General features: G+C 37.9%; 1 protein-coding gene across 2 annotated transcripts in view; it reads left to right on the plus strand.

Annotated features, from left to right (window-relative positions):
* Window positions 1-23,668, plus strand: part of MARCHF1 (membrane associated ring-CH-type finger 1) — an 816,302-nt gene that overhangs the window by 732,804 nt on the left and 59,830 nt on the right. For both annotated transcript variants that reach the window (XM_043438370.1, XM_043438371.1), the window contains one exon: window positions 15,944-16,124. In XM_043438370.1, the coding sequence (XP_043294305.1) occupies window positions 15,944-16,124 (181 nt within the window). The remainder of the gene's footprint in view (window positions 1-15,943; window positions 16,125-23,668) is intronic.

The following is a 23,668-nucleotide window of genomic DNA, read 5'->3' on the forward strand; positions in this document are numbered from 1 at the left end:
GAATCCTATGGACAGAGGAGCCAAAGGGTTGCAAAGAGTCAGAAATGACTGAAGACACACGCACACAGTTGATTTACAATGTTGTTTTAGATTCAGTTGTCTAGAAAAGTTATGCAGTTATACATAGATATATATTATTTTTCATATTCTTTTCCATTATGGCTGATCATAGGATATTGACTATAGTTCCCTGTGCTATACAATAGGACCTTGTTGTTCATCCATCCTATATACAATAGTTTTAGTTAAAACACTAGAATCAGTGTAATCAGTCCTTCCCCTCATTGTCCATCTTCCTGGTCTCCTCTTATCAAATTCATGTCTACATTCCACAACTTTACTTTTGCAGGATCTCCTATTATCTATTTTTATTGTCACGACTATTACACTAGTGCTTGTCCTCATTACTATTGACTTTGGTGATTGTAATATCTTCTTTTTCTTTCCAGTCTCTGAGGTAACACAAACAGATTAATCTTTCTAACAATCTACTTTCTTACTCAGATTCTTTATTGAGTTCCCCCTCCAACTGAATATAGTTAAAGATTTTTTTTGTGTGTGCCTGTATGTGTGTGTGTAAATGTCAGTGCTAGATGAAGGCAATTTTTTTAGGCTCTCCACAATCCTAATTTTTCAACTTGACATCCCAATATAATCCTATCCAAACCTCATGTTCCTTCCAAACAGCCACGTACCTGACCTGATTACCTGGTGATTCCTACTGCTAGACAGTCACTGAAAGGCTCTTCTATGTCTGGAGTACTCTATGAACTTTCCCCTCCACCTGGCAAAAATTCTCCCCAGGCTCCAATTCTAATTTCTATAAACATTTTCCATTGGGCTCTAACCACCTTCTCACCCCTAATCAATACATTCTCTTTCTCTTCCTTGCAAAGTACCTAATTTCACACACATCACATGGTAACTTGAATTCCAACTAGTTATGCTACTGTCCAACATATAAAATGTCAAAGTATAACATCTTTGAAGGGAAAAGACTGAGACTTACTCATCTTTGCATTTATCACAGCACCTTATATAACCTTGCACACACACAACAGATTATTTGGTGAGAGAATGATTAAGTAAATAAATGGACAAATGAAGGAATATGTGAATAAGTGAATGAAGAGAGACCAGTGTTCACTCAAAGTGGCTGGAGCTATACACATTAATATTTTGCCAAGACACTCACTTGGCTATGTAGGAGAATTTATATGCAAAAGCATATTTCTAATTCATTCAGTGCATTCTTGGTTACCTGTAAATAAAGTAACTGCCTTGTCAATTATCCGTGGCAACTTGAGACTTCCCTAGAAGTAATGCTTAGCCAGATACGGCTAATGACTGGACAAAACTGGAAGGAAGTAGTGGTGGAGGATAAGGTTATAAGGATTCAAATACTTAGCAATTACAAAAAAGCTCTGTCACAAAATCAATTTGAATTAAGAATCTCTGCCACAAGCAGAAAAGTAAAAGGACTAAATAGTTACAGTGATAAGTTAATTGATAGCTCTGTAATTATGTACATACCAAAGCCCTATTCTGCATCTGATCAAATATATTTGTTTCGTCATATCTACACAGAAAGCAAATGAGTGTGTTTTATTTGTGCTTTTGTTTTTCCTTTTCGCATCAATGCAAGCAGCTAATAAAAATTGAGCCTGATAACTTTAATTAATCCCTGCTTAGAAATATCTCTAGTTCAGTTTTGTTCATCTTGCAAATGCATGCAAAAACATCTCAAAGTTGACATAAAATGAATGTTTGTGATGTGTGAGTGTAGAGAAAAATCACTACATCAGGGTATTTATTCAATGTTTTTTATCTATTAATTCATCTTAATATCACCAAAATAATAACGTAGGATCTAGAAAGGTAAGCACATTGGGAAAAATCCATTCCTTTACTCAGAAATGGACCATGCTCTGCCTGGAGCCACCAACAGATTGTGGATAGGGCAGCAAAGCCATGGTTTGCAAGAAAGGGATTATCCCAAAGGGCACAGTCCATCTTTTGATATCTCCTGACTTGGAGGATTTGGAAAGTTTGAGCTGACATAAGGCTAATGAGAGAGATCTATCCTGCTGTTGAATGCGCCTGGGAATGGAACTCCTAGGCTACACATGCCAGCACAAAGGGGAAGACATCGCATGCACTCCACTTCCATGGAGACTTCTCGGAAATCCCTCCAAGAGGGTGTAGCCCACTATGAGACCGAATCACTAGGCTAGCCAATAATGAAGGAGTCCCTATGACAACCCCTGATCCCTATCAGAATGTAAACTCCTGGGATCAACAGGTTGACAGGAGGCAATAAGGCTACAAGAGGAGCAATTCAAATATCATCTTACCAGTCCATTGCAGCTCACTGATCTAAAATACCTGTAAATTCAAATAGGCTTTGGCTGCCTCTGCTTCCATTATCGACATAAGTGATTGTTCACTTGTCTTCTTCTTTTCCATTGTCTACTGTCCGATGGGAAGGACTCTGGACTCGCTCCAGGATCCAGTGAGGAGCCAGGGGCGCTGCTATCTCCCTGCCTTTGTGGTTGGTCCTTCCCTGCAGCTCTGTGTAGATGGTTTGAGGTTGGGACCAAGTCAGTGGTGACAAATTAGGGCATGAAATTAAACTCAGGAAGTCATGGTATGTGCCAGGTTTTTCAAGTTGAAAATACTCTTGAGAAAACAAAACATATTAAAAAGTCATTTGTGTGTGAAGAGTTGTCACTCATCTGTAGATGTTAAAAAGATTGAAGATTCAGAATGACGAAACTTCTGATTACAAATATTGTATCACTCTCTATAACATATTTTTGTTTTATGTCATAATTGTATTTTTAATTAAAATTTACAAAATATTTTAAATCTCAGACTGAATGGTAGCTTATAATACTTCATCTTTGTGGGGAAATCTTAGAAATCTGATTTGCAAGGTTTTTTTCTTTTAACTCCAAAATATATTTTGGCTCCATATCACTTAGAGTTGCTGGAAACAACTGTTGGTAAGAATAATACTAAATACCGTCCATCTTCTTCTCTGCTTTTTTAATAAGAGTTACTTCTCCTTTCTACAGAAGATCAGTTTGCTTGACTTCCTCTGATGCTCGGATAGGGTATAAAATTGGTACATCTCAGCTTACTTCCTCAAATGCAAATAAAGATTACATGGTATGTGTAAGGGTCATACATTTCTCACTTTCATTATAAGCGAGCTTTCCCGAAACATAAACAGAACACTGGTAATTGGAGACATCTTCTGAGAATTACTAAATCATCTCACTAAACTAGGCTATCTCTTTTGGTCTGTACATGTTTAAACAACACTTTAAAATATAGTATCACTGGTCCATTTGTGGACCATCTTTACATTGACTTTTTAACACAGTCATCATTTAAATTGCTATTAATATCCTGCTATTCTTTCCATATAAAGAAAATCCTACTCCTCAAAATTAATATATAAGAATTTATTCTGCTTATAATAGCAGAACTTGCACAGGTGAAAAAACAAACCACAAACACCAAATCTGTATTAAGAACAATGATACCTCAAAACTCATAAGCAAAGAAGGTCTAGAGTCTATTTCAAGAAGGATGTGAGTCTTAAAGGCAGCTTAAGTTTAGATGAAGTAAGAGGGTCTCAGGGGGCTGAGATCACATTTGAGAAAATTCCCGGAGGCAACTAGTCTCAGAAGGCAATAGGCTGAGGAAATAAACACCTAAGCATGAATTGAAAAAAAAAAATATATTGTTTGATATTTATCAATACTTAATTAACTTATTCTTATAAACAACCCTATGAAGTAGACAATGCTATTTTCCTATTTTATTCATGAAGAACTTGAAAGCACCAGAGATTAAGTGATTTAACAGACATGACCAGCAAAACTGATGCTACTGTTAGCAACCACATCATTTTCCCCAACATTTTCCAGGTAATGACACAGGCAGAACACAAAATTTGTGAATTAACTGGGATTAATAGACCACACACCCAGGACCCTGAAACTGCCCTCTAGACTGAGGAATCAAGATCTTGGCACAGTGGTAACTTATTTGTATCATAACTCAAAGCTTCTCAGCTATCCTATAGGTAAATTCTGTAGCATGCTGCTATGCCTGTGTGTTAGGGATTAAGAGGAGATACAGTAGAATGGGTAAGGAAAATTCAAATTACAGAGGGTTAGCTGAAAGCCAGGTGAGATAATTTGGATTTTATTTGGTTGATGATAGGGTTCTTGAAGAATGGCATTATTTTAAGAGGATCTGAATAACTAACTGCATGTTTAAAGAATGATTTGGAGGACTTCCCTGATGATCCAGTGGCTAAGACCCCACACTCCCAATAGAGGGGGCCTGTGTTCAATTCCTGATCAGGGAACCAGATCTCACATGCTGCAAATATGACCTGGTGAAGCTAAATAAATACATAAATAAAGTATTTTTAAAAATAATAATTTGGAAGGAACAAAGTCTTAAAAACAGTTTGTGTATCTGTTGACAATTCAAAACTACCAGAGCAATCGCAGTGTGGATGAGAAGGAGGAAAATAATTTTTTTGAGAGGAAGGAAAAATCACTAAGGTATAAAAAGTATTGCCATATTGATAACAATTTGAATTTAGAATTTAAATTACCCAAAGGCTCAAAAACAAAGGCAAACAAGAGAATGAGATATTGATGGAATGGCATCTTTGGGAAGAGAAGCTAATTTGGAGATGGTGATATGTAGGAACCAGTGAGAACTGGCTGAGACTTCTTGCTATTGGAGGGGCAGCGGTTGGTTTGGAGATAAATGTTTTAAAGTCACAAGTCCAGGAGCAATATTTGAACTTGGTGGGTCTGGATGGCCTCCCTGGAGCAGTCAGTGTAGAAAGGAAAAATAAAAGGGTTAAGTATAAAACTCACAGGATAAGCAGAGGGGAAATGCTGATGGAAAAAATGTCAGGGGTGGAGCAAGGACTTTGGCCTGTGGGGAAGGAAAAAACATACTGGCAACACTAGAAATCTGAAGTCACGTAGTTTAAATATCCATGCTTGAGTTCTTTTACACTAATGCGTGCCATGTATGATCCTACTTATGTTTGATGTTTGCGTTCTTTTCATGATGGGAAATCCACATCTCCTCAGCAAGCCCAGTTCAACTTTGGAAAGTTCTGTGTATAGATATATAGATATATTCTTTAACTTCTACTCCCTGGATCCATTTGTGGGACAGAATAAACTAGCTGCCTTTCACACGATAGCTTGTCACATATCTAAAGACAGTTGCAGTGTAATGGCCCCTTCCGTGCCTTTTTTTCCTCTCCAAGATGTTAAACATAAAACTCAGTATTTTTTTTTTTTTGTACCAAAATGAGTACAGTCATACTTTAAGAGGTGGCTTTTGTGACCTGATTGAACCTGGGTCTCCTGTATTACAGACAAATTCTTTACCATCTGAGCCACCAGGGACACCCACAATATTAGGTAGACAAAACTTAGCCAAGAAATTAGATATGCTGAAAAGTATCAACATATTATTCCCGACATAGTAACTCACCTGTCATGTCTTAGCACAGGATCATCTCAAGCATCATATCTCAAATTTCTAAGCCCCAAATATTTTGGGTCTGTCTTCCATAAGTAGTCACTCTTTCAGTCCCTACAATCACCTTATATGCTCTTCTGATTCCACTTTTCCCAAGTTTAAGGGTTCAGTTCAGTTCAGTTGCTCAGTCGTGTCTGACTCTGCAACCCCATGAACCGCAGCACTCCCTGTCGATCACCAACTCCCAGAGTTTGCCCAACTCATGTCCATTGAGTCAGTGATGCCATCCAACCATCTCATTCTCTGTCATCCCCTTCTCCTCCTGCCGTCAACCTTTCCCAGCATCAGGGTCTTTTCAAATGAATCAGCTCTTCACATAAGGTGGCCAAAGTATGGGAGTTTCAGCTTCAGCATCAGTCCTTCCAATGAACACCCAGGACTGATCTCCTTTAGGATGGACTGGTTGGATCTCCTTGCAGTCCAAGCGACTCTCAGGAGTCTTCTCCAACACCACAGTTCAAAAGTGTCAATTCTTCAGCACTCAGCTTTCTTTATAGTCCAACTCCCACATGACTACTGGAAAAACCATAGCCTTGACTAGACGGACGTTTGTTGGCAAAATAATGTCTCTGCTTTTTAATATGCTGTCTAGGTTGGTCATAACTTTCCTTTCAAGGAGTAAGAGTCTTTTAATTTCATGGCTGCAATCATCATCTGCAGTGATTTTGGGGTAGTGATATAAAAACAGTGTCACATAAGCCAAAAAGGGAAGAAGCTTTAAGAAGGAGGGGTTAGTCCACACTTCAAAGGGACATCAGGAAAGATGAAAAACTAGAGAAGGTCCTTAGACTTGACTGTGAGGAGGGTGCTGGTAGCTTAGGAGAAAAGTAATTTCATTAGTACAGTAGATTTGGAAATATCTGCCTTACTTACATCATGGTCCTAGAGGTGAAAAATGACAGTCTCATGAAGTAAAACACAGACATTAAAAAATGAGTTGCTTTTATAAAAAGCATACAGTGCATTGCATTTACTACCTAGAAGCACTTTTGTTTATTTCATTGACTTTGTCAGTAATGATCTGCTTTGGGACAATATTTATATTTTGCAGTATTTTCTCATATATCTTATTGGAACCTGTGATAACCATATAAATTTTACAGATTAAAAAAAAAAATCAACTATCTGAAAACTTGTCTGAGGTCACCAACATACAGAAGAGTGAAGCTAAATCCAATCCTAGTTTTTCTCTACACATACCTAAACGTACTCCCATGCCAAGATTTCTTTGAGATGTGTCTGTGATACAACTAACCAGGGGATTCCAATGTGTCATAAAAACTCACCTGAATGAAGTCAAATTCATAACCTTGACCTTACAAGTGCTTGCTCTAAGCATCTTAACAAACTAACTGCTAAAAAGCTCTTAGTCCAATGCACTGGAAGCAATAACATTGATAAACCAAATTAATAGTAGCAGTAGCAGTAGATTGCATGCTAAAATTAACAAATTTAGCCATAAAAAAATGAACAAATATTTGGTTGAATACTATATGCCAGGTACGTACTCTTTTACTTAATCTTACTGACACCCTAAGAGTTATTTTTAGCTTAATTCTACACATGACTAAATGGAGATATTCTCCAGTTTACTAGACTAGAGAACAAAGATGTGAGTCAAGATAAGATTTGTTTGTGAACTTCAAACACCAAATAATTCTATAAACTTTATTTTTATTTTTTCTGTGACAATGGAAAAATACAACAAAAGGGAGGTGAACTAATCCTTAAGAGAGATGAATGCATCCTCTACATAGAGACAATTTTTGTCCTGTTTCCTCCCATTGTCAATATCAGTTCTTCAGCATCACTGTGTCTTTTGGCCTCTGAGAGCACAGGGTCCATGGGGTGGTTTCACTGGCTTCCCTGCTCAGTTCATCTAGACTCTGTGACAGCTATTTTCATACCATCTTCTCTGATGTGCCGGAATCCTTCACTTCTGGCCTTCCCTATCCTGACCTGGTGATCTGGAGACAGTGAGGTTGTGTTACCCGCTGTAGGATCACACTGACTAATGAGCATATACAGAGTCAGAGAATGTCCACCATAAACCTATATATCTCATCTGATCTGGGACCTCACAGCTGCTCCACAATTGTGATATTCATGCTTGCTTAATTTTCCATCACATTCTCCCAGTGGCTTTCTTTAATCATTTAGAGCCTCTGTGAGACCTTAAGCACCATGCCTCCCTGCCTTCCCTTTCATTACCTGTTGTCTGTTGTGTCAGGGAAGATAGTAAGACCATCCTTTAGGCTCAACTGCTGCACCTCCCCTTCCCCCACCTCCTCTCTATCTTCACCAACGTTCCTCCTCTGTCTTTTGCTCATGGGAAACTGTTGGCTTCCCTCCTGGGTATCCTTGCACTTGTCCAAAGATATTCCTCTGCCATCCTTTCTTTACCCACACTCCCCTAACTTCTCAAGAAACTTCGTCTGACCATGGGTCATTCTCTTGCTTGATTATTTCTTTAAATGTCTCCCTCTCTGTGACACCTTCACTTCTGCTTATGAACACGTTCACTTTTACTGTGAAAACAAAATGAAATGCAAATGAAAACTAAAATTTTCTGCTAAAATAGTCTGCTATCCTTTCACTGTGTTGCTGTATTTCTCAAAAAGAGAGATCATATCTCCTTACTCATTTATTTGAGCACTAATTTCTCATACGCTGCTTACTACCTTTCAACATGGCTTCTGCCCACCATACATTCTAATCATTTTTAGCTTAGAAAAGTGAATTCTAAGAATGGGTGCTCCAAAATGCAGCCATGCCAAATCTATGTGCTTTAGTTACTAAGTTGTGACCGACTCTTGCAACCCATGGACTGGAGAGCGTTAGGCCCCTCTAAAGCAGCTCTTAGAGGGAAGTTAATAACAATAGAGACCGCCCTCAAAAAAATAAGAAAAATATCAAATAAACAACCTAACCTACCACCTAAAAGAGTTGGAAACAGAACAAACAAAATCTAAAGTCAGCAGAAGGAAGGAAATAATAAAGATCAGAGGAAATAAATAAAATAGAGATTAAAAAGCAATTTAAAAAATAATAAAAGCAAGAGTTAGTCCTTTGAAAGGCTAAAAATGGGCACCAAATAGGTGCCAAACTCTGAAGAATGATGACTAGCTTTGAGGAAAGATAACATCCAAATTAAATCATTACAAACATAGCAGTGTCCATAGATGCTCAAAGCTTGGAAATGAAGTATGGGGGGAAATATAAGTAGGGAAATGAGAAAATAACAAATGAGAAGGTGACATGGAATATGGGAAGAGAATTGAGAAGCTGTTTGAAGGTTACGGGGATGACTGACTTTAAGAGTTCCATGTTATAGAAATGCTTTGTCTCCAAAGCTTGTAGTCATGGAAACCAAGCTGGGGTCCTTGGAGACCTTGGCACATTCTGTAGGCTGTCTCCCATCTCTTCCCCAGTGTCACCATATTGCTTCAGATTCTTTTATTTTTCAATGTTTATTGGAGTATACTTGATTTACAATGCTGTGTTCAATTGCAGGTGTACATCAAAGTGAATCAGTTATAGATAGATAGATAGATGATAGATGATAGATGATAGATAGATAGATAGATGATAGATAGATAGATAGATAGATCCCCACTCTTTTTTTAAAATATTTTTTTCCATTATAGAGTTTTGAGTAGAGTTCACTATGCTATACAGTAGGTCCTTATTAGATTTATGTTTCATAGATAAATTCATCTGTACCCTTTTTTTTTTTGTACCCTTTTTTTGATTCCACATACAAGTGATATTCTATATTTGTCTTTCTCTGTCTAACTTACTTCACTCAGTATGACAATCTCTATGTCCATCCACATTGCTGAAAATGGCATTATTTTGTTCTTTTTTAATGGGTAAATCGCTCAGTGTTAAGGATCTGCCTGCCAATGCAGGATACTGGTTGAATCCCCAGGGTTGGGAAGATCCCCTGGAGAATGAAATGGCAACCCACTCCAGTATTCTGCCTGGAAAATCCCATGGAGAGAGGAGCCTGGCAGGTTACAGTCCATAGGGTCACAAAAGAGTTGGACACGACCTAGTAACATTAAACAACAATATTGCAATGTATATATGTGCCATATCTTCTTTATCCATTCCTCTGTTGATAGATATTTAGATTACTTCCATATCCTGGCTATTGTAAATAGTGTTGTGATGAACATTGGAATACACATATCTTTTCAATTTAGGGTTTTCTCCAGGTAGATGCCCAGGAGTGGGATTGCTAGGTCATATGGTAAATCTTTTTAGTTTTTAAATAACTTCCGTACTGTTCTCCATAGTGGCTGTACCAACTTGCATTCTCACAAACAGTGTAAGAAGGCTTCCTTTTTTTCCACATCCTCCCCAGTATTTAGTGTTTATAGATTTTTTTATGATGACCATTCTGGCCAGTGTGAGGTGATTCCTCTTTGTAGATTCTTAATACCTAGATGTTTATAATCATTGCCCAAATGAGGTCCCTGCCTTCAGATTCTTTTCTCTCTCTCTCCAGTCACCCCACATGTTGATGCTAGTATCTGATTTTCTTTCCATGTAGCAAGAACTAAGAAAATGTGACCAAATGAAATAGTGAATGAAAAGAATTCTAAAGTTGCCTAGTCACTATGGCCCTCACAAAGATAAATTATTAAAAAAAAAACTTTTGCATAAAAAATATTATTTTACCTAAACCAAGGTGTCTTTACAAATGGATAGGGAACAGGAAATGGAGGTCATTTTAAAGTATATAAGACTGTGAAAAAAAAGAGAAGCCTACTTTTCTTAAAACTTAAACATTAATTATCTATAATGAAACAGATCACCAGCCCAGGTGGGATGCATGAGACAAGTGCTCGGGCCTGGTGCACTGGGAAGACCCAGAGGAATCAGGTGGAGAGGGAGGTGGGAGGAGGGATCGGGATGGGGAATGCGTGTAACTCTATGGCTGATTCATATCAATGTATGACAAAACCCACTGAAATGTTGTGAAGTAATTAGCCTCCAACTAATAAAAAATTTAAAAAAATTTTTAAAAAAAAAAAAAAAAGATAGAAACATGAAAAAAAAAACTTAAACATTAAAGGGGGGCTTGAAGCTTCAAACACACACACTTTGTAAAATTTAATTTGCTAAATAGTATTTTGTGGTCCACTCTTTACAAAAAGCTAGAAATTATATGGAAGTAGATAACCATTCAAGTCATAAATGGTGAAAACCTAACACTTGTTGATTGGACTATAAACAGCCAGTTAAAATACTAAAATGCCAATAAAATCTATGAATTCAACCTGTTCCTTCCACCAGGTGACAGACACCAATGTAGATCACCAATGATTTTAAAAATCACTTAATTCCAAGTCTCAATTTCCTATAAAGTGAAAGTACATCAAAATTATGATTATTTTATAATGCATTTTTATTATTGAACTCATTTTCTCTATATGATTATTATATTGGAAAAATCATGTTTATATTTTTATTACTATGTTTTCATTTAAAATTTAGCAATTATGGCTTGTGTGAAGTGTCAATTTAAGAATTGTTTAATTCTTTCTATAATGGCACTATCACTTTACTTTTCATTTCTAGTAGATATTTGAAATTGATATTTAGCTTTCAAATCCATTTTGAACAGTCTCAACATGGTTTGAAAAAGACTCTTGGGAACCAACATGAGTTGGATAACTTAGAAAAATTTCTTTCTTTTTTTTTTTTTGAGAGAACAGCATCAAAACATGTATATTATCAAGGGTCAAACAGATCACCAGCCCAGGTTGGATGCATGAGACAAGTGCTCAGGGCTGGTGCACTGGGAAGACCCAGAGGGATGGGGTGGGGAGGGAGGTGGGAGGTGGGATCGGGATGAGGAATACATGCAAATCCATGGCTGATTCATGTCAGTGTATGGCAAAAACCACTACAATATTATAAAGTAATTAGCCTCCAACTAATAAAAATAAATGGGAAAAAAAAATTTCAAAATGCTAACACCATGTAAAAAGAAATCTTGTGCAACAGAAATGAAAATGAACCAAACTTTTGATTTTCCTGATGGGAAATAATCTTCAGTTCAGTTCAGCCTCTCAGCCATGTCCAACTCTTTGTGACCCCATGGACTGCAGCACGCAATGCTTCCATGTCCATCACCATCTCTCAGAACTTGCTCAAACTCATGTGCATTAAGTTGATGATGTCATCCAACCATCTCATCCTCTGTCGTCCCCTTATCCTCGCACCTTTAATTTTGCCCAGAATCAGGCTCTTTTGTAGTTTCAGCTTCAGCATCAGTCTTTCCAATAAATATTCGGAACTGATTTCCTTTAGGATTGACTGGTTTGGTCTTCTTGTTGTCCAAGGGACTCTCAAGAGTCTTCTCCCACACCTCAATTCAAACGCATCAGTTCTTTAGCACTCAGCTTTGTTTATAGTCCAACTCTCACATCCATACTTGACTGCTGGAAAACCCATAGCTTTGACTAGATGGACCTTTGTCAGCAAAGAATCTTAACTTTATGAAAAAAAAAAAAAAATATTGTTGGTGATGCTTCGGGTAATTTTCAGGAGAAATTTTTTAAAAGAATGTGTTAGACATAAGAAGTCTTGACAACAGTCAGGTTCAGTTCTGGTCAGTCTAGAATCAACAAGGTCCCTGTTTCCATCCACTTATGATGAATTACTTTTTCAAGTTTGCAAAAATTCAGAGTCTCAGAACTATCTCGGAAGCTGTGCAGCATTTGACCCATTTTTTGGTCATAAATTATCAGATGGGATTAACTGCACATTTTTCTTTTTCAAATAAGAAACTTTCCCCCATCCCTACAGACTTGTTATGGGTCAACGGGCATCAGTGACAGGCCAGGGGGGAGCTTTTGGTTTTATCATATGCTTCTCCCTGGAACTTTTAATTCAATTTTTGTTACTTGCAGAAGTTGGGGTGATTTATTTTATAAATTTTGTTTTCATCATTGTTGATAACAGTCAGACATTGTCTTTAACTCAGAATCACCATAATGTAAATGTTTCCTGCAAAGGGTCAGATAGTGAAGTCTTTGTGGCCACATGCATCTTCTTCAGGCCTAGAGTTATAGTATGAACACAGCTCTTAACAATACATATACATGTGTGCTGCTGCTGCTAAATCGCTCAGTTGTGTCTGACTCTGTGTGACCCCATAGACGGCAGCCCACCAGGCTCCCCCATCCCCGGGGTTCTCCAGGCAAGAACACTGGAGTAGGTTGCCACTTCCTTCGATGCATGAAAGTGAAAAGTGAAAGTGAAGTCGCTCAGTCGTGTCTGACTCTTAGCAACCCCATGGACTGCAGCCCACCAGGCTCCTCTGGCCATGGGATGTTCCAGGCAAGAGTACTGGAGTGGGTTGCCATTGCCTTCTCCATATGTGTGTGGGTGTGGTCCAAAAAAAAAAAGAAACGTTATCTGCCAAAACATGCATAAGGAAGTATCACACCACAATATGCTGGCCCCTGATCTAAGGGAGGATCTCTGTGTGAAGTCAGTGAGAGAACAGGTTCAAAGGACTTCAGAAATATTAGCCACTCATAATGTATAATTTGTTAGGGTTCAGTTGTTCCAAAAATAAATATTACATAAAAATGATGTGCTTTAATGTAAACATATACATTAACACATGTAAAAGAGATAACCAGTGTGAATTTGCTCTATGACGCAGGGAACTCAAACCAGGGCTCTGTGACAACCTGGAAGGGTGAGATGGGGTGGGGAGTGGAAGGAAGTTTCAAGAGGGAGGGGATATATTGTACCTATGGCTGACCCATGTTAACATATGGCAGAAACCAACACAATATTGTAATTATCCTTGAATTAAAAATAATTTTTTTAATTGGAGATGTACAGCTAAAAAAATGATATGCTTTAGAAACCCAGATTTGCTTTCCTTAGTCACTTTTATAATAAGTTAGAGTTTGTTGATTGAAGAATTTCTTGACTCAACGAGCATCTACTGATCAATACTCTATCAGCAACAGGTATGATATAAATTATACTAAGCTTTGATCCTAGGATCTACAGGTTTGGAGAGAGGACATATTTCAGTTTCATATTAAATAGGCTCTGAGATAATTTTTAGTTTTATCTTTTTATAAATTTTCATTGGAATATAGTTGCTTTACAAAGTTGTATTAGTTTCTCCTGTACAGCAAAGGGAATCAGCTATAACATATACATACATCTCTTTTTTGGATTTCCTTCCTATCTAGGTCACCACAGAGCACTGAGTAGAGTTTCCTGAGATATACAGTAGATTCTCGTTGGTTATCTATTTTGTGAAATAAAGGAAAAGTGTTAGTCACACAACTGTGTTTGACTCTTTGTGACCCTATGGACTCTAGCCAGCCAGGCTCCTCTGTCCATGGAGTTCTCCAAGCAAGAATACTGGAATGGGTAGCCACTCCCTTCTCCAGGGGGTCTTCCCATCCCAAGGACTGAACCCTGGTCTCCTGCATTGCAGACAGATTCTTTATCATGCGAGCCACAAAGGAAGCCCAGTCAATAGTCTATATATGTCAATCTCAATTTTTAGCTTTTCCCCACTAAGCCAGCCTTTGACAGCTACCCCTAACACTGCTACTTTGTAATTCCATCCAGGGGAAGGCAGACACTAGTTTTGAACTTTCCCTTGTTCTATCTTTTCACTCCACCCAAAGAACTTTTGAAGTCAGTGTTGCTGTTTGCTTACTTTGTCTTTACTGAAGAAAAAGAGATTCAGAATATTAGCGTACTGTGTCATACTTCTTTATTTTGAAGTTAGGGGAGGGTTAAGTTTCAATTCCTGTTATCTCATTGAAGTAACAATCTGACCAACCAACCACTGCATTTCCCCTGGGAGACAGTTGAGCTAGATAAACATACTTTAAAATCCGCTTTTTTAAAAAGCACTGCTTCTGGTGAAGATGGCTGAAAGGAAAGAACAGCAGTAGTAATTCAAACATTCTTCCAGCCTGTCACTATGACTCAGCTCCAAAAAATAACTATACAAGTGTTCTGGGAACATTCCATTCATATTTCTAACAGATTTCAAGCAATATTTCTAATCAAATTTAGGAACAACTTCTATAGCTTCTAGATAATAAGAACTATTGAAGTTGTAAGATTTGAATTTGTGACCTCATGTCATGAAAAGCTTATCTCATCCAATGAGGAAAACAAGTTCGTTTTTAAAATTTGAAGATGAGAATAATGGAGATTTTATAGACTGAATCTATGACATTAGAAATCATAGTAATTCAGTAAGCTGCTTGAAATAAGAACTTTTAGGAAGACATAGTAATTAACATTTTAAAACAGTAGCTGAACTTTACTGTTTTCTGTAGCTAAACTTTCTGTAACCAAAGACTTTCATGACAATGATGATTATTAAAGTTTAACCCATTTGTTGTGAACAAATGTGTGCATCTTCCCAGGAAAATTTTTATAATAGTTCCAAGCTGATACTGTCTATATTCACTTTATTCCATGGCAACACACTAAATTTTTTCAGAATTCTTTCACATTGGTAGAATATCATATGTACTAAATTACACACCCTCTGAAACTATTGTCAAAATAAAACAATGAGATTATCAGATTCCAACATTCCTTAGAATACTAAACTGTAACTTTAATATATGAAAGAAAGCTTGTGTCTGTGGACACTGACTTTTTTTTTTTTTTTTTTTTGGAGTATAATTCCTTTACAATGGTACACTGACTTTTATTTTTTTATTTTTTTGAACTTTTTATTTTATATTGGAGTATAACTGATTAACAATGTTGTGGTAGTTTCAAGTGAACAGTGAAGGGACTCAGCCATACATATACATGTATCCATTCTCCCTCAAACATCCTCCTATCCAGGCTGCCACAAAACACTGAATAGAGTCCCATGTGCTATATGATAGGTTCTTGTTGGTCATCAATTTTAAATAAAGCAGTGTGTACATGACCTTCCCAAACTCCCTAACTATCCATCCAAACAAACAGCTGTAAGTTTGTTTTCTAAGTCTGTGAGTCTCTTTCTGTTGGGACACTGACTTTTGATAGATAAAAGTGGGGACACAGCTCAATAGTTAATCTATTAAAATTTATTTCCCTGGAGGAATGATTGTGCATTTTTGATGTACAGGTGTGTAAAGCCCCAAGATATGACCTAAGAGTCCAGCAATGACTAAGGCAAGTGAAAGGAAATTTAAATTGACCACTTTATTTAGCTCCAGCATTAAGTTGAATTGAAATATTTGTGGTTCCTAATGCGAGGTTGTAGATTCCAATAAGCCTCAAGGAGGAGGATATGGTGTGCGCCCTGGGAGATCTCACCTGCTTGCTGTGTCCTCCCCAGGATCTGTCACTGCGAAGGGGACGAGGAGAGCCCACTCATCACGCCCTGCCGCTGCACAGGCACCCTACGCTTCGTGCACCAGGCCTGCCTGCACCAGTGGATCAAGAGCTCGGACACACGCTGCTGTGAGCTGTGCAAATATGACTTCATCATGGAGACCAAGCTCAAGCCCCTGCGGAAGGTACCGTGCTGCCTGGGCCAGTTCAAGAGAGCTGGCAAGACAGGCTTCTCTTTTTAAATTGAAGTATAGCTGAATTCAGCAAAAATGTACAGTGTTATGTCACTTTCAGGTGTACACCAAGGTGATTCATTGATGCATACAAATTAAAAACACATTTCCACAATAAGATTTCGCTAATGTGCTAATATCCACTAAGACTATACATCATGTGTTGGGCTCAATATGGAAAACACAACCAAGTTTTCCCAGATAATTCTCCATACTTCTGTCTTAGGTTCTGGGGCCTCTGATTTTTGTATCACTCTTCAAAGTCAAAAAGCCATGTGCATGTGTATATATGTGTGCACATACGTATGCATGTGTGTATGTGCTTGTGAGTATATCCAAAATATACCTATGGGTCAATGTAACTGAACTGATGGAAGGGAACTGTGAGAACATTGTACTTACTGAAGTCAATTCCCAAGACGGTTAGATAATATACCACAAAGATTAAACAATATGAAGTCACATAATGTTTTGAAAACCAAGCATTTGGTAAGAAAGAGAATGATCTCTTCTATAAGGTGTGGAGACTTTCTTGTGTTTGCCTTTATCTGGGGATTTGGTTTTGTTCTGGGAGTGTGTAATTTCCTCAATTCTGTCTCATCACAACAAAAATTTGAAGCGACGGACATTAAAGCCCTTGGACAGACTGTGTCACAGCTGTAGGACAGATCAGTGTTACGGCTCCGAGTTACAGCTCAGTTTTATTTAGAAAATAAAGCAAAATACATCCTTGAGGAGTGATGGCATGCCAACCCAAAAGATGCAAAGAGAAGAGAGAGAGAGAGAACCCTGGCCCTTTGGCTCCTCTTTTTATATGTTTTTCCTCCTCCTCTGGGCCTGACCTATGTAAATTGGACTAGCCAGGAGTGCTATTTGTTCTACCTAAGGTCCTCACTCTGGTCCTTGGACCTTCCTTTGTTCTATTGTCATGGGCTTTTCCCTTCCTTGTCTTTTAGCCACCACCATTCTGGACTCCTGTTTCCTATTCCAACTACCCAGCAGTTTGATGGTTCATGTAAGAAAAGTATCATTTTCCATATTGTGCACCAAGCTGTAAGACAGAGGTAGTGTTTTTAACTATAAACTTAATATTCAAATTTCTCATTTGTGTTACATTTTTCTAAATAATGAAGATAATAATTGAGATAAGTATAAAGTTAGCATCTAGCTCAATGCTGGAAAAGGATAGATTGTAAAGGAGCAAATGAAGACAATGAACTTTACCTAATTCATGTGTAACAGTTTTGTCATTGTTGTTCAGTTGCTAAGTTGTGTCTGACTCTTTGTGACCCCCATGACTGCAGCACGCTAGGCTCCTCTGTTCTTCACTATCTCCCGGAGTTTGCTCAAACTCATGTCCATTGAGCAGGTGATGCTCTCTAACGATCTCATCCTATGCCACCCTCTTCTGCTTTTGCACTCAATCTTGCCCAGCATCAAGGTCTTTTCCAATGAATCAGCTCTTCACATCAGGTGTGATACTGTGACCCTGAATTTTGGGCTCACAGGTGGTGGGTGGTGCTCGTGGTAAAGAACATGCCTGCCAATGCAGGAGATGTAACAGACACGGGTTTGATCCCCAGCTTATTTTTTGGCCTAACTCCAGTCTTACCAATTTAGATACTTCAACTTCCAAAGGAGAGTATGGAGACTGCAATTTAAATAACAAATCCAGCTAGGATTGTATTTTATTTAAATTTCATGCAAAGAAAAAGTGGATAAGAGTGACGGGTTCCAGGGCAAGCAAAGTGTAGAGCAAACAAGAATTTTCCAATAGGCATCCAATTGGTGGCTGGCTATTGCAATTCTTTATTAATTCTGTAAATTATGGAGAAACAGAATAAACAGCCACTGCTTTGCAGTAGCCTTGATTTTTGACATCTGCCTGTGGTTATAGATGTCAAAATTGGTGCACAACATATCTTTGAGTTATGGATTTTCTTTTTCTTCTTTTTTTTTCTTTTTTTATTTTCTTAGCATATGGGGTGACCTGAGTTCAAAAAGGTGAGACTCTGCTCCTCCAGGTCCCAAAGCAATCAATGCCAGAAATAGACGTGGACCCTTCCTCCTTGCCCTTTGCTCTATCTGCTGAAAGATGCTGTGTGCTGTTTGGAGCTGCTAAATGACACATCATGCTCTGTGATTCTGTACATTTTTCTTCTTACCCCTCAGGGAAGTACCAATTGTTTCATGACATCTGTATAGTTCTCCATTTTTTTCAACATACATCTGTACAAAATTTTCATTTCAACTCTTTCAAAAATAATATTTCAATTTGAGAACAATCTAGAATAAAATATTCTAATTTCCTCTTCTTTATACCATCTACTGTCATGGTCTGGGCATGAGTTGGAAAAGAATTTCCAGACATGAGACAGAATGAGAGGGAAATAAAGTTTATTAGAATGGGAGACACTGTTAGAACAGCATGCAGGTTCAATGGAGAACCGTTGCTGAACAAGGGGTCCTTAGTCCACTTCATACATGGGGTACAAGGACTGGGATAGGGGTCCTGTGGGTCCTTTGCAGATTGGATGGGGCACATATACTGAGTGGGGGAAGAGTAAGGCAAATACCTTCTCCCCATGGGGTAGGGGGAAGAGAGGCTATACTTCTCAGGAGGACCTGAAATCTGTTAATAGTTACAACGTGGGAAAAGGAAAGACGATAAGTGTACGGTTTTTCTGATCCTGCATTTATCCCTGCATTTATCTGGTCTTTTCATCCTTGAGTCACTACATTCCTCCCTGTCTTTATTTTTAGGGCCAATTCTTTGGCCCCTTTTGATACTCTGCTCATGTCTAACTATCTACCTATTTCCCTTCTCAGGCATTTGGGAACCCAGTCTCAGGGGAAAGGGGGCAACGGCCACTCTGACTTCAGGCTGTACGGGGGCATCGTGGGGCTGTGGGTTCCCTATGCCTGCTGTCTGTCAGGGTGCATTTACAGAGGGAGATGAGAGTCCATGGAATGATAAGGCAGTTTGTTTCCACATTGTCTGGGTGTTGGCCAGGGAATATTCTTGTTCTACTATCACTTGGAGATTTGTTGTATTCTAGAAGAAACAAACTTTGAAGTTAAAGATATATGGCCCAAAGATTAATAGAAGTAGAAAAACTGCTGGGGAGAACCAGGAGAACCAGGAGTAGACAAAGACATTGGTTCGTGATGTTAGTATTTCTCTAGATAGGAGAAAATGTAAGAATTTGGGTTCATAAAATCTTTACCTGGAAACATCTGACTCTCTGCAGGCTGATTCTTCTGGGCTTTTCCCAGAGCACAGAGAGCCTTATTTCTGATCTCCACCCTGAACTCATCTCAGGGCATGTCAGCAGCTTGCAGTGGTCATGATGTAATCTTTGTAGAGGCAGCTGGCAAGTGCCAACTTTCAGTCAGCAGGGTCCCTTCTCAGCCACATATTTGGCCATGCTTTGGGGGCATTTCATGGCCATCTGTGTCCCACGGTGCTGGGAAGGCACATTTCCAGGTCTAGGGAAGATGCCATTGATAGGCCCACTCTGTGTGCCTATCACTGGACCAGGCCTTGTGAGTAACAAAAGTCTCTGCACCATACCTGTCCCACTAGCCTCGTGGTCCAGGAAAATATTCTCTCTTGTTGCTTCTTCCCTTATCTAGAGTTATGTTATTATAATCATTGATCTCATATGGAGTAACATAAGAAACAATCTTCTGAAACAAGTGGCATAGAAAATAATACAGCTAGCATTTATTAGTAAGGTCACAAGCCAGAATTTAAGTCAAGAACTTTCATTAGGTATAGCCCAGTATACCCAGGTCATCTGACTGACTTAAATGAATATAGCCAGGTGTGAATCTCCTGGTTGTGCATCATGGAGCATCTGACCTTTATCCAAAGATTAGTTATTGAGATAAGCTTTAGAAACAAACTTAGAGTGTTCTCTTTAATAACAATTAATCAAACCTTTTAGCAATATAACATAACAACAAGGAACTAGCTCAGAAGTGAGTTGTAGTAAACACAGACCTTAATTAACAAAACTAGAACTTAATAAGTGAAATATATATATATATATATATATATATTATATATATATATATATATATTTTGTCATTGTGAGAGCATTAACCCTGTAGCCAGGGAAGGCTTTAACTCATCAAATAAAACTGAGGTTTGTCAGGGAGCTGGGAAAATCCAAGTGGCCATCTTGGATTTCCCATAGCACTGACTCTTTGATTTACAGCTATTGTTCACCCATTTTTAATTTCCTGATTTAGTAGTAGACTGTTGCCATGTTTTAAAGACATCTGGATAGCAGAAGTCTAACCGTGAGGGCTTATTTTTTGTAGAAGCAGAATGAACTTTGTCTACATGTACAATAATCTTAAATAATGCTTCTTTACCAAAGTAACAAAAGATTTTAAAAACAAATATAAATAACTTAAAGGCAAAGAAATTCATAATTTGTTATCAAAAGCTGCATTCTAAGAAAACTTTGTTCCCTTAACATAGAGAGTAAACTAAATTCCAGTCTGCTACCAGTTTACCAGATAACAAACAAAATTTGTAACACTTTAACATGATAACTAGAATTATAATTGACAATATTTTATCAGGGCATATCAGATCTATATGAATTCCACATAATTTTAGGATATCTATATTAGTAACATCAACCATACAGTATAATCTGAGAAGATTTATCACCCCTTCAACAGCACTTTCCATGTAATTTAACATGTCCAATGAACCCAGGTAGTTTAATAGCTCTTTGGGATGTCTCAAGTGCCCTCTGAAGCATTCCAAAGTCAGCTAGAAGTCAAGTTATTTAAGAAGTTTTGTTGATAAATATCAAAAGGGTTTATAACACTGTTAGATAGAATCATATAGATCACTGTGAAACATTATATTCACTTAACCAAAGTAACAAAGAATATTTCAAAGTAAACATAGACGAGATCACTTCAGAGGTAAAGAAACTTAAAATTCATTATCAAAAACAATTCAACATCTCAAGAAAACTTGTATTTATGAACAAAACTATTCCCTTGGAGTTTACTTTCCACAAAACCTTATCAGTTTCTGTACCCATTACTTTGTTCTCCCATCCTGAAACAGCCACCTGTAAGTCAGACCTAGTTCCTTTTCCCTTCATAAAATGTAATTTCATTCCTCATACCTTCTTTACTGAAAACACACATCCTACTTTCCTTAAACAACCAAGAACTGACTTTTATATTAGCATTCTATAGATTGGTGAACATGAATACCGGTAATAATTTCTGAAAAAAAAAAAAAAATTCTAGAGAACATCTCAGGATGGCGTCAAACATTATTCATTAATAGTCCAAAATCTCTAGCTTCTCTGTCTGTAAGAGGAAGTTAGTGTTCAGTAATGAATGTTTCAGAATCTTATTTTATTTGGAAATGACTTGGCTATTGTCACTTAGCTTAGCACAACCCTAGAAATTCAGGTTACCAAAATCTGGAGAGACTATTTCAGACAGACATTTCTAAAGTGTAATTATTCTTAATAGTTTGTCTAAAAACTCATATCTCATTTACTTTTTTTTAGGAGTTTTGTTCTTTTTGTTTTTTCTAGAAGTACTTTCCTTGTTGACAAACTTGTAACAGATACAGCAATATAACAATATTTAGCTTATAGTAAACCAAAGCACAGAATGAAAATCCTATGCCTAATGACTCTTAGATATGTCTATATTAGATTATCAAACAAACATTAATACTAGTTATTTAATATTGAATATTTCCCAATTCACATGGATCTGAAATTCATTTAGGTTAATTTTTCTTGTATTTAGAATTGCCTGACTTGTAAGTGCTTACTTTTCTTTAGGCCAATTAAATTAGAACTCATTTACAACTTCAGCAATATTAAAAATAAAAAAAAAAAGACACACACTAAGACATACATAAATCCAGACAGACAGAGATCTCATAGTTTCCTGCCTGAAATTTAACACATCTCTTTGACCCTTTTTTTTTTGGCTTAAAGTTCTAGCTGCCAAAGGCTGAGGTCTCAGGCAAAGTGGGCAGTGTATTTCAAGGACATGGGAAGGGTTAACTTCAAGCTTTTCCCTAGGCAGGCCTTTTAACAAGCTAGTTGTTCTTAATTTCATATGCAAAAAGGACCAGTTTTGCAGTTTCCAAGACAAAAAAGAATTTAATTTTAACCAGTTTTCTCTAGTGTCTAAAAAATATCATGGCCATCCTGTATCGAAAAGTCATCTTTCCTTTCTGTAGTCATAGTTTTATAGCTAAAATATAGACCAGTTCAGTTCAGTCACTCAGTCGTGTCCGACTCTTTGTGACCCCATGAAGCTCAATACTCCAGGCCTCCCAGTCCATCACCAACTCCCAAAGTCCACCCAAACCCATGTCCATTGAGTCAATGATGCCATCCAACCATCTCATCCTCTGTTGTCCCCTTCTCCTCCTGCCCTCAATCTTTCCCAGCATCAGGGTCTTCTCAAATGAGTCCACTCTTCACATCAGGTGGCCAAAGTATTGGAGTTTCAGCTTCAGCATCAGACCTTCCAATGAACACCCAGGACTGATCTCCTTTAGGATGGACTGGTTGGATCTCCTTGCAGTTCAAGGGACTCTCAAGAGGCTTCTCCAACACCACAGTTCAAAAGCATCAATTCTTCAGTGCTCAGTTTCTTTACAGTCCAACTCTCACATCCATACATGACCACTGGGAAAACCATAGCCTTGACTAAATGGACCTTTGTTGGCAAAGTAATGTCTCTGCTTTTCAATATACTGTCTAGGTTTGTCATAAGTTTCCTTCCAAGGAGCAAGCGTCTTTTAATTTCATGGCTGCAAGTCACCATCTGCAGTGATTTTGGAACCCCAAAAAATAAAGTCAGCCACTGTTTCCACTGTTTCCCCATCTATTTGCCATGAAGTGATGGGACCGGATGCCATGATCTTAGTTTTCTGAATGTTGAGCTTTAAGCCAACTTTTTCACTCTCCTCTTTCACTTTCATCAAGAGGCTTTTTAGTTCCTCTTCACTGTCTGCCATAAGGGTGGTGTCATCTGCATATCTGAGGTTATTGATATTTCTCCCAGCAATCTTGATTCCAGCTTGTGCTTCATCCAGCCCAGCATTTCTCATGATGTACTCTGCATATAAGTTAAATAAGCAGGGTGACAATATACAGCCTTGATGTACTCCTTTTCCTATTTGGAACCAGTCTGTTGTTCCATGTCCAGTTCTAACTGTTGCTTCCTGACCTCCAATACAGGTTTCTCAAGAGGCAGGTCAGGTTGTCTGGTATGCCCATCTCTTTCAGAATTTTCCACAGTTGATTGTGATCCACACAGTCAAAGGCTTTGGCATAGTCAATAAAGCAGAAATAGATGTTTTTCTGGAACTCTCTTGCTTTTTCGATGATCCAGCAGATATTGGCAATTTGATCTCTGGTTCCTCTGCCTTTTCTAAAACCAGCTTGAACATCTGGAGGTTCATGGTTCACATATTGCTGAAG

The sequence above is a fragment of the Cervus canadensis genome, chromosome 19 (assembly GCF_019320065.1).
Source record: "Cervus canadensis isolate Bull #8, Minnesota chromosome 19, ASM1932006v1, whole genome shotgun sequence".
Classification (NCBI taxonomy): domain Eukaryota; kingdom Metazoa; phylum Chordata; class Mammalia; order Artiodactyla; family Cervidae; genus Cervus; species Cervus canadensis.